The 12,610-nt window shown below is 37.6% G+C and overlaps 1 protein-coding gene across 1 annotated transcript in view; it reads right to left on the bottom strand.

Annotated features, from left to right (window-relative positions):
• The window catches only part of TBC1D22A (TBC1 domain family member 22A), a 180,065-nt gene that overhangs the window by 23,535 nt on the left and 143,920 nt on the right, over nt 1–12,610 (bottom strand). Inside the window, exon 12 of the mRNA XM_055808796.1 lies at nt 9,860–9,955. Within this exon, the coding sequence (XP_055664771.1) occupies nt 9,860–9,955 (96 nt within the window). The remainder of the gene's footprint in view (nt 1–9,859; nt 9,956–12,610) is intronic.

Below are 12,610 nucleotides of genomic sequence, written 5' to 3'. Positions count from 1 at the left end.
GCTCACAATATTGGCTTTATTTCATTAATCCTTAAGCCTAACTACGTAATGTAACCTGTTTTCAATATAACTGGTCTCTGTAACATGGTGCATATCTACATATAATATTTATACTGAACTATTCACCTGGTTAACATCTCTCTTCTGTTACTTAAAAGATTAATATTTGAAAAATAAGGAAGACAAATATTAGCTAATCAGCTAATGTTGCATATAATTGATTCAGTACATACAAATGACCGCTCATTTTGTCATATAATTGCTTTGCTCTTTTTGACGAACACAGAAAAATAATAGAATTACAACTTGGTCCTAATAATATAAGGTATTACAACCTCAGCTGTCAAATATACTACATCTGTTGTCAAAGGTTTTGTTCTACATGAATGAAGGGGTAGAAGTTAATGAATTGCTGTATATTGCACATGAAATCCAGGCACAAAACTGCACTTTCAGTGCTTACATTTGAACTTTTTAATTTGATGCATCATCTAAAATTGCAACTTTCCCTGACTATCACAGAAGCTAACTATTCCAATAGCAACCTAATTTGGAACTAACTGAAGAAAAATACTGTCTAAATGCAGTATTTCAAATGGCATGAACACTTACATGGAGGTAAAAACAGAGTATTCAGTATTATAAATTACTAAAATTTATATTATATTACTATAATAGCCTCTTGAAAATTATATTTTAAATAGTAAACAAATATAAAAATGTTACATACTCATACTTGTGTGTACTGAGTTAAAATATGTCACTCATTAGAACAATTTGCAGACATGAGATTTATTAAGACCCTTGCTCTCCAAGCATACTTCCCACCTACTTGCATGAAAAAGTAACTGGCGATCACTGGAAAACAACGCTCTATTCTTCTTACCTCTTCCACCTCTAGAAATAGCCACTGTAGCTTTTACCGTGCTGTGTCTCATTCCCTTTTAGATGTTCTCAACTAATGTGCTTAGGGAAGAAGGCATTTATTACTATGTCCCAGTATCTTGATTTTCAGATTTGTCAAACTCCTGAGTAGTAAATGACTTGATAAATGCATGTGCCTTGAAATTACACCTAAAACAAGTCATGGTAAAAATGAAATTAAAGTTATTAAATCTCAGCACTCAAAAAGTGCAGTTAAAAGTATTTATAAGATTAAAACAATAAATATATTTCTTCTGCTTTTACCAATACCAAAACCCGAAGACTGTTGTCCTGTTTCTTACCACCAAGGTTTCACCCTTCTACTATTTCATGCTGCATTTCCAAGAAGAGAGGTCCTACAGATACAGTACGCTGGTCCTGTAGAGCTAGTCTCCTTCAGCAGGGATTTTGAAAATTTCTTTCCGTTTCGGTAATCCTACTTCAGTTTAAATTATTTTTAATTTAAATTATATTCTCTAGACTAGAAGATGGGTCTGTTAAAAACTAGGCAGATCTTCCAAGGTAAGCCATGGCCGCAGTAATTAGGTATTTACCTCTTTCCATAAGCAGCTAGATCTGCTACTCAAGGATTTTGCTCAATTGCTTTGGAGAGAGCATGGCTTAGTTTTCACTGACCCCTGTGATTTATCTGACAAGATCAGATCAGTTCATAGCACAGAGTAATTTCCGAGTTTCAGCAGCAAATATATATACTCAAGCTACTAACAATTCGGTATCATCATACTATAACTTGCAATTTTACTAGGTACAACTGATCAAAATATTTTGAGGAGTACCTACAACTTCTGGGAGGAAGTGTTAGGCTTGAAAGAGGGCAACACAAACAGATGTAGAAGTTTCAAATTCAGACAGAGAACCTAAAACTTATGTGTATTACTGGAGGTAAGTTAAATACTACTTTTTTAAAAAAGCCAGACATGAGTAATGTATTATTATTATGAACTCTTGGCCAATAAACTCAAGAAAAAAAAAAGGGGGGGTGAATTTAGGTATAAAACTATGCACATGGCTATCTGAATACAATATAAATCAGAAGTGGGTTTTTTTTGTATGGTTGGGGTTTTTTTAATGGTTTTTATTCTCAGCTTTGTACATTTCAAGCCAATTTTTTCAGGACAACCAATGTATAAAATAGGAAAAATAGGCCTACAGTCTCATCAGAAGGAAATGATCACAGAAAGCTACACTGAAGCTTCAGAGGTAAGGAAAGGGTAGTGTCAGGAGTTTTATTTCCTTTTTCATGCTTCTTAAACCATTTTTAGTGTACTATACAAACTGGTCAGCATCTTCCAGTAACTTTCTAGACAGAGGGCAACTCCTCCTCCTGATACAAGGCAAGTACCACTACTTTCCCAAAGTTAAAAGAAGGATGACGTACAGTCTCTCTTATATTTTAGTTTAATATTGAAATTTTGCAATAATAATTTCTGTAGGACAAAACTTGTATTTCTAAGAATATATGATAAAATGTCTCTGTTTAATCTACAATATACTTACATGTGGAGATCAAGTAAAGATACTCATGATAATCAAAAGATGCAGAAGCTTTTGATCAAATTGAGTAGGTTTGCTAACAGAGCAGTTAAATTGAGACTGTAATAACTGAAGTCGGGACCAATGGACACACGATGGTTTTTTCCCCCATAAGACTGCATTTAGATACAAGTTTTACCAGTCACCTCATTCTCTGTTGATTAAGCAATTTGCATTCAAAAATAATGTCAGTAACTTTATTGTAAGTTGGCTCTTCTCAATATAAATAATTTAACAGTGCTAACTCCCAGTCATCTACTACTCGTACTCAGAGATTAAGGAGCAACCTCTTTAGATTGCTAGCTATGATGTTCAAAGTCTAAAACAGCAAAGCTTACAGTTTCTTGCAACATGTGACAATATATTGAATGTCTTCCAAAAGTTCTCACAGCAGGGAATAAAATCACAGCAATGTTAGTAGTCAGGCTCTTTAAAGTTAGAAAGATTTCCATGTTCACAGTCCTTCACTCTTTACTGGTTTTGGTACTTTCACAGAAAAGACCCTGTTAGCTTCTGCACACGGATGAGTGAGGGCACAGGATCCAGACCCACAAAACTATCTAATCATAGAGGTTACAGAAAAGAGGGGTAAACACTCCCCTGTTCAGAAAACTAATCTGTTCAGAAACATTACTTTTTTTTTTTTAATGAAGAAGCATTTATTTTTACTGCAGTAGCAACAGGAACTAAATTTCTAGCACAGTACACACCAAGAAGCTAAATTAAAAATATATTTATTAGTTACGCCTCATATCATAAGAAGTGACAACTCCTGTACTTTAATGCAGAAAAAGTAACTATTTAAAAATTCACATCATAGACTAGGAACAAGACCACAAAAGATTAAGGAAACCTGTATTACTGTAGTTGAGCATAAACAGGTGGTATAAAATTATGTTTCTGATATAGGAGCAGGTCATATAGCAGATAAACACTATGAAGGATATTAACATTAAACTTTTTAAACTAAAACCTGTTACTTATGCAGACAGCAATATGAATTTAATTTGTCTTCCAAGCATCTTGTTTATTCAGTCACCTCTGTAACTATCTACTTACTCCACTTTCAGGGTGCAAAGTTTTATTATTTAACCTGAGTAGCTGTAGCAAATATACACTGACAGGTGTATGGAATCTGATTTGTTTCTTTAAAATCTTCTCTTTCAAGTTATTTTAGCTCATGTACAAGAATCCACTTTAACAAAAACGTTAGCTCATGTGAAAAGTGAAATAAAAAATATGCCCATAATAAATGCAATAGTCCAAATGCTGATAAATACAAGCTACAGACTCCTTTGTGATTGTATCCAAGGCTGTAATACTGTACTGATGAAAACAGGCAGACAAGTCCAAGAATGAAATAAGGAGACAAAGCTGGAGGGGCATGGAACATTGGGAGGGGACACAGCCAGGACAGCTGACCCGAACTGGCCAAAGGAATATTCCATACCATATGGTGTCATGCTGAGCGTATAAGCTGAAGAAAGAAGGAAGGGAAGGGACATTCAGAGTTATGGCATTTGTTTTCCCAAGTTACCGTTACGCATGATGGAGCCCTGCTGTCCTGGGGATGGCTGAACACCTGCCTGCCCATGGGAAGTAGTCAATGAATTCCTTGGTTTGCTTTGCTTGCCTGCACGGCTTTAGCTTTACATGTTAAATTGTCTTTATCTCAACTCACAAGTTTTCTCACTTCTACTTGTCCCATGCTCTCCCCCACCCCACTGCAGGGCGAGCGAGCGGCTGCGTGGGGCTTTGTCACCAGCCAGGGCTAAGCCATGACAGCCTCCTCCGCTTTCATGTGAAAGAAGGGGGCAAAGTATCCAAGTGAGCTGAGATTTAGGAAGAAGAGTAGATAGTAGCAAACCTTCTAACCTTACACTAATTCCAATTAAGTAATCATTGAAAAGGGAAGGAAAGGCAAAAGAAACTAAAGGTTCTGACAGCACTCACTCCACCACCAAGCTAAAGATGCACTTCAAAGTCACCCTCTACCTGACTTTCCTTAAAATGCAGGCCCTGTGAAATGTTTCACTATCCTCTGAAACAGGCCTCCATCTTAAAACTAATGTATACAAAACCTAAGTTTTACAGCAAAAAGAAACCTGACAACAACTTCATAAGGCATGAACATTTACATATGTGGTTACAATGACCTTAATTTCCCTAAAATTGTATTGATCATGTGATGGCGGAAGATGGTGGTTCACATTAGCATTTGAACTATCATTAGCTTGTAATACTGCACCATAAGTAAACGTGAAAAAAAAATGAAAAGCATTTGTCTAAATCTTAATAGGACAGACAAGTGTGAACATACTCATTCTGGTCATGAGGTCAATAAGGCTTACTCCCTAGTATTTATGTAAAAAAATGATTAAATCATCATTATTTTAAAGGTTATATAAATCAGAATAAAGGACAGTCACTACCATGAAGATTTTATGGCTCAAGTATAAACCAAGAGACAACAAATTCACAGAAAAATGAAAAGAAGCAACGCAAAACTAGTCAATGTGATTGTAAAGCGCCATCAACAGACTCAAGCCTACCTGTCAAATCTATTCTGGGTTGTGCAGAAAAACAGAACTTACATAAGGATTCAGAGGAAAGTAACTGAATATCTGCATTAGGTGCCCTATTTAAGCAAGACGGTCAACCTAGGAGATAGCACAGATACTTTCTTGCAAGCTCAAGTACGTGATGAGGCTGTCATCACAGGCTGATAAACTGGCAGTCAGCATCTCAACACGGAATATGAGATGACACTAAGGTGTTGGAATTAGTCCATTAAAGGCTCTGAAAGAGAAAGCATCTAAGTTTTCCTTGGCACTATAAAGGAAAGGGAGCTAAAGGAGATGCAAAGCAAGAAAAAATGATGGATTGAAAAATGATCTTTACAGCTTCTTTGCAGTCTGGGTGAATATAAATGAAGCAAAAATGCATTTGTCAAAGCCAAAGAAAAGGACATCACAGTAATAAAGATGTGAGCTGATGACAGCATGGGTGAAAATGTCTGTTAGACAGACAGAAAAGCCTGTATCTTAGAATCATGAAGAAGAAAAAATCTGCAAGACAGATTCCTTACCACAACATATTGAATATATTTTTGTAGCTCAGCCACGCCAACAAAATGATAACTTACTTAAAATGAAAATTTGGACTAAATCTCCAATACTTAACAGTTAAACCAGTGTCAGTCCAACATTACTATTAGCCTATATTCAGTTTGACAGCTGAATCTAGTCCCTGAAGTCCTGTTTCCTTACAAATCTTTCAGATACCTTGTACATGACACCATTAAACTCAGCCATATTTTCTATTAATGTTTTAATTCTAAATATGCTCAAAATCATGCAAAATGAATGTTTTATCACTTAACAGCATCAACTATTCACAACTCTCAAGAATTCAGAAGAATTCTGGACTTATTGCTGTAGTGATGAAAATGGATTACACTATGTCAAAGTAACACATACTGATGAATAGGAAGGTCTTCATTACTTGCATCTTTAATCACTTAAGCTTAGATAGTAGAAATTAAATTTCACATTTGGCATTCACATCTCAAATCATATTTTATGACATTTAAAAACCCACTGTGTTTATAGCTATATTAAATTTCCTGCTTTTTTTTCATTTTTTAATCCGACACTAGTATGGAACCAGTGAATTAACAAAGAACACTTATACCATCAACAGAAAAATCCCAAGCCAAGAACGACCCATTTGGTCCTATAAAACACATTGGTTACAAAGGAAAACTTGAGCCAGGATTAAAACGTCTTCTGTTTCCTGCCTGCCCACTGTGTTCTGTGTTCCCCCACATGTGAGGTACGAATAGAGCTACAGAGCTACCCAAACCAGCTTTCTGTACCTGGGTATGTGGAGCATCCTACGTAGGTTAAAGCAGACCCTCTGTAGAAGTGAGAACCGTGAGAGAGTAACAAGCTCTAATTATAACTAAAACTCTATCATTCTTTTCAATAATATTAGTCTTTGTATTATACGTGGGCATGAAATATTTAAAATGTCTACCTGAACACATACCGGTATAATTTCAGTTATAAAAAGTGACCCTGGGAAATTTCGAAAACTGCATGTAGCAAATTTTGTTCTCACTATATAGTATTGCATCACATAGCTCATTGCATTAAATAGTAAATTTCCAAACAGGATTAAACCTGACTAGAAAGGTTACTGATACCTCTATTAAGCAGGACAAAATGTAAGCAACTATAAACACCTAGCCAAACAAAACCATTTGACATTTCCCTCCTCCCCAGCTTCCTAAAAGCAAACGTTTTCTCTTGGGACACTGCAGTTTGAAATAGCTGCACTTCATTCTCCAGTGTACTGTATTTTATAGTAGTCAGACAGAAACAGTTTATGAGGACACAGAATGAAGAAGTGACATGTGGAAGGTCAAGAGGTCCAAGTTTTTCTATGGCAGAAAGATGGGAAAACTTCTGCAGACAATGTTGTAAATTGTTCTAGATTTACATATAAAGCATCACCTTTCTCCTCACTTGTCTGTTGCTAAAACTTACATTAATCTGCAAATCTCATGTTTCAGAGGAAGTCTACACTGATATCTTACACTAGACCAAACAGACAGCAATGAGAACAATAACTTGTTCAAACAGATTAAAATGAAGACAACTTCTGTCATGACTTGATTATCATCTTACAGTGAAAAAACTTTCCTACGTTGTCCTACAAACATCAAAAATACAGGATTAACATCAGTTTTATATGCTTGTGTTACAAGTTTATATATAAGCTATTTATATACATGTATACCTATAATACACACATATGATTATTTGAACATTTGGAGGTCTGAGTTGGAACATCTATTTCTTCCTCTACTTCCTTTATCAAAACTTGTTTCCACTGATACCATAACATTTAGTTCTACAGATGTAAACCAAAGACCAGATAGTTTTCAGGTTGTATCACTCCATAGTATTAGTCCAGCCAGCCTAACTCCTTTCATTGCAGAATGTCTTTCTCTGCTAGACAACAATACACAAAAAGCCACCCTAAAACAAGAAGCACACACACGTGTGCTCTCTGTAAGAAGGAAGGAACTATTATCATAGAGGGCTGAACATTTGGCGTATAAGTCAATTAACTCATCTATTGATGTGAGGAAAAATAAACATCATACTTTTACTGATTGCTTAGGTTGCAGCAAGACATACTTAAGAGGATGGAAACAAGCATCTCCAGAGCAAAGAGTATTTTCTATCATTGTCTTGACTGTAACATTACTGATAATATACTTGATCAAATAATAAGCAAAAAGTATTGCATAACCAAGTCTTTTAAAACTGGTCTGTGATTCAAAACCTGCTCAGTGCCTCATCTGGCATATCACCACACCTGGTGTTCTGGGGAAATTATTCTGCCTTAAAATTCCTGTGAGGATTTTAATTCTACTGAAAGAGGTAAAACAGACACATAAAAGAGCAGCATGAGTTTTCACAGCTGGAACTAAAGAACCAGGCCCTCTGACTGAGAATTAGGAGAGACTTCCCTTATCTCAATCATCTGCAGAAAAACAAATACAAGCCCTACCACATGAAAAAGAAATGACTGGATGCATGTTTTGATGATTCTTGATACAGTTTGCAGAATGAAAAATTTAAGTACAAAAGGTACTATATAGCTATGACTTCTCAATAATGTGAATTCAGAGCAATCAGAGTACTCCAATAGCACATCCTGAACTCCCCAATTTTCCAGACTAGTTTAAATGTCTATTTCTTGAGCTACTACTTTGAAGACTAGGCAATGGTCTACAGCTATTATTAACAAAGCAGAAGAATAACAGATTTCGTTCTTGCCTGTGGGAGAGAACTATCATTTGGAGAATTGATAACACATTCGTTTAGTCATTTTAAAAGGTCATGTACACAATAAAGAAGGCCAAAGCTTTAAGTGATAACATATGATAGTGATAAAACTAGCACAAGTCTACAGATCCTCAAAATTATAATTGCATTTCTATGCTGTAAGCAAGCTAAAGCAGCGTGATGAATGTGTTCCAGTGTGTTCCTGATTTATGTACTTTGTAGTCTAGCTTACATAACCCATAAAGCAATTAATCCATAAAGAAATACCTTGATTATTAAATAAGCAAACAAACCTGAACATATGTAAGGAGAACAAAGCAAATCTTCATAGTAACGTACCTTGGGATTATTATTTACTTTAAGCATAGTTGTAATAGAGTCGGTACAGAGGGGAAAATTATGAACTTCGGTGCAGGAAATCAACAGGAAAAATTTAATAGGAAGGATTAAAAGTGAACAATTGTAGTTGAGAGGCATGGCTGCCAACATTAAAGTTGTTTTTGACAAAATAACATAAATTGAGAAAATCTGACAGCATCAGCAGGTAGCATAAATTGATGTTGTTATGTTGTGCCCTTAGGCATTTATTTATTGCAAACATAGGCAATGTTAAAGTGCTCTGAATAAATCATTTTATGAAGAAAGATAAAATAGATTGAAGCGATACACAAATTTACACAATGGTTCATTTGTACAGGGCGACAGAGTTCAGTCAGATGGAGAGAAAATATGCTGGTAACGGGCAGTTTCCCCAGGGCAGGCCATGGGGGGGGCTCTGCAGCGTGGCTTGTTTACCGTCAGCCTGTAAACAGGACTTCAAGGCCTTCCAGGCATCGCATGTGTATCACAGGGTAAAATTCAATATAAAGGATTTCTATGGAAGTGAACTGTCACCAGTTCACAAACATAACTGAACTGCTACAGGGGTATGCAAATGGTTTCCCTATTTGCCATATTCAAATCTCATTTCAAACAACTCCCTGGTAACGTTCTTTGCTGCAAAAATCTAAGGTTTTGAAATGTAGGGACCCGAAGTAAATACTTTTACAGTCTTTTTTATTTCCTACTGAAAAAAAGGCTCCTTACTTTAAAAGGCTGCTTGCCTAGCTTTTCTGAAAGAATGAAGTCACTTCGTTAACTGTATGCTGTTATATTATACAGATAAGAAATTATAAATAAATAACTCCAGTGATGCATTTCAGATTTAAAAAGAAAATCCAGTTACCTTGTCAGAAAATCTTTTTCTGAAATACCAAGGCTCTACTTGCAGCAGTAACTCCAGAAACCATCTTCCCAAAGTCTGTCTCAGTTAAAACAGTATTTCTTTTCCAGAGTAGAAAAGGAAAATACATCTCCTACTGCTTAGTCTAACAGTTTTGGAGCAACTCTAACAAACAGTCAGACACCGTCAGTCTTGCTGCAGCTGCTACTATTTTGTCATAAATTTATCTCCAAGTAACGCTAGGAAGCCAAATTTAATAAATACCACCCTGTGCTTGGAAAATATCCCTTTTACTTACTTGAAAATCTTTCTCTTCCAGGATCTCTTTCCTCCACCTGACAAGGAAGGCAGCACAGACGTACAAGTGGAAGTGAGAAAACCCCTCTGGTTCAGACTAGAAAAAATAAAAATAGATCATCCTTTCAGTACACAAACAATACTTTTGAGCACCATATACCCCAAGTGTAGTTTTATGGCATTCACTGCTAACTACAAATGTCAGCTACATCTCTTCGTATCAGAAGCTCGTTTGCATTTCATCTATGCCAGAACTATCACAGCTATTATCTGTAACGGGAATTACGGGGAGGTATTCATCCATTTCTTATATTTAAATTCCTTCTTTACAGATGTGTTTTTAGTCCCTGATGTTATCTATCAGGTTATATCTGGCATGAAATACTGCACTGCCTAGCTCAACATTCTGGCGTGAACATATGCTTCATCTCCGTTACTAAGGGCAAACTGTACTACTGCTAGTAGCTTTTTCTTTATAAGTTCTGCTGTAGGAAATCATTACGCATTTTAAAAATAAACCTGGTCTGTATGTGACTGAATTAGAGGTTTTTATTAAAGCAGAAAAATCTACTCCCTGTAACGCAAAACATTTACAACTCAGATTTGTATTCCGATTGCCGAGACAATCAGCTGTGGGGCAGGCACGTTGTGCAGTATGGCGGGGGATCACGGTGCACAGGGGGTTCCTGAGCCAGGGAAGCCCCCGGGCAGCACCAAGACCTGCAGGAGAGCAGCACGGAGGCGTCGGCAGGGCCGGGGGCAGCAGTGGCCATCGCCACTCACACCAAGGGCAGCCCCTAGGGGGCGCTGCGACCAGAGCAACTCTATGCCTCGATCTCCAAGAGGAGACCACAAGTGGCTTTCCTCCTACGGGGGCTGGTGCTGTTCAGCATCTTTGTTGGCAACATGGACACTGGGACCGAGTATACCCTCAGCAATTTTGCTAAGGACACCACACGGTGTGGCACAGTTGACACAGCTGGAAGGAAGGGATGCCATCCGGAGGGACCTTGAGAGGTGGGCCTGTGAAACCTCATGAAGTTCAACAAGGCCAAGTGCCAGGTCCTCAGTGTCAGTTGGGACAATCCCAAGCACAAATGCAGGCTGGGTGGAGAATGGATTGAGAGCAGCCCTAAGGAGAAAGACTTGGGGGTGTTGGTTGATGAGAAACTCAACATGACCCCGCAGTGTGTGCTCACAGCCCAGAAAGCCAGCCGTACCCGGGGCTGCATCAAAAGGAGCGTGACCAGCAGGTTGAGGGAGGTGATTCTGCCCCTCTACTCTGCTCTCGTGACACTCTGTCTCAAGTACTGCATCCAGCTCTGGGGCCCCCAACAGAAGGAGGACATGGACCTGTTGGAGCGAGTCCAGAGGAGGGCCATAAAGATGATCAGAGGGCTGGAGCACCATTCCTATGGAGAAAGGCTGAGAGAGTTGGGGTTGTTCAGCCTGGAGAAGAGAAGGCTCCGGGGAGGCCTTACAGCAGCCTCCCAGTACCTAAAGGGGGCCTACAGGAAAGCTGGAGAGGGGCTTTTTACAAGGGCATGTAGTGACAGGACAAGGGGAATGGCTTTAAACTGAAAGAGCCTTTAGAGGAGATAAAAGGAAGAAATTCTTTCCTGTGAGGGAGGTGAGCCCCTGGCACAGGCTGCCCAGAGCAGCTGTGGCTGCCCCCTCCCTGGCAGTGTTCCAGGCCAGGCTGGATGGGGCTTGGAGCAACCTGGTCTGGTGGCAGGAGTCTGCCCATGGCAGGGGGGTGGAACTAGATGAGCTTTGACTTCCCTTCCAACCCAAACCATTCCATGATTCTACAATCTGCAGCTTTCTGTCCTAGTTCAAGTAAGTAGATTCAGTCACTTTATAAAACTCCCCCTAGAAATTACAGTTTTTATAAGTATATGCAAGAGTTTAGAAAAAATTGTGATCCTACTTGTAAAAGACTTCTACTAAGTTTTCTCATATTACCAAATTAATCTTAGATTTTATTTGCTATACCACTGAGAACTGAAAAAAAAGATGATATTTAATTATCAATGTGATTATGGTGAACTAATGCTATGTAACATCTCATTAAAATAACATTTAAAAATAATAATTATAAAATTAAGCTACATAATTTGAGAAATGTAGGGATACTTAAATGCTCATATCTAAATAATTTATAAGATCCAACTGTAGTGCTTTAAAAGTATAAGGTTTTTTTAATATTCTCTATTGGTCATTTTAAACTGCAGTTCACTCTTTAGAAACTACAGTGTTCTGCTAAAGTAAAGATACTAAATAAAGAACTAAAATAGCTTCTTATGTAAAACATAGCATGATAAAATATCTATTTTATTGCTATTTAACTTCGAAGAGCACAGTATTTCCATGTAACATTTTTAACAGTGCAATAAAGTACCGTTACTGACCTCCACTGTCACAACTGAAGTAAAAATACTCTCCTCCTAGTCTTTGTTCTCCTTTACCCTGGACTGACAGCAGCGCACAGTGCGCTACACCATGTTAGCAGCTACAGAAACCACAGACCATCCTGTCCACCAAATCAGCAAGAGTCAATGCCAGTTATTCACAGGGAAGTTTTAAATATAAAAGTGTAGTTGTGGCTGAAAACAGTAGTTCCTTAATTCTGGAACCAAAAAAGGAAGATTCTGATTATAAAATCCTGTGATATTTCTCCTACTTTAGGAAAACACTCTACTTGAGTAACGTTACCTGAGTAACATGGTAAAATCTCAGGACAGACAAAGCA

This window comes from Falco peregrinus, chromosome 6 (assembly GCF_023634155.1).
Source record: "Falco peregrinus isolate bFalPer1 chromosome 6, bFalPer1.pri, whole genome shotgun sequence".
NCBI lineage: Eukaryota > Metazoa > Chordata > Aves > Falconiformes > Falconidae > Falco > Falco peregrinus.
Note: the sequence above shows the minus strand (reverse complement) of the source record. Positions and strands in the feature narration are given on the sequence as shown.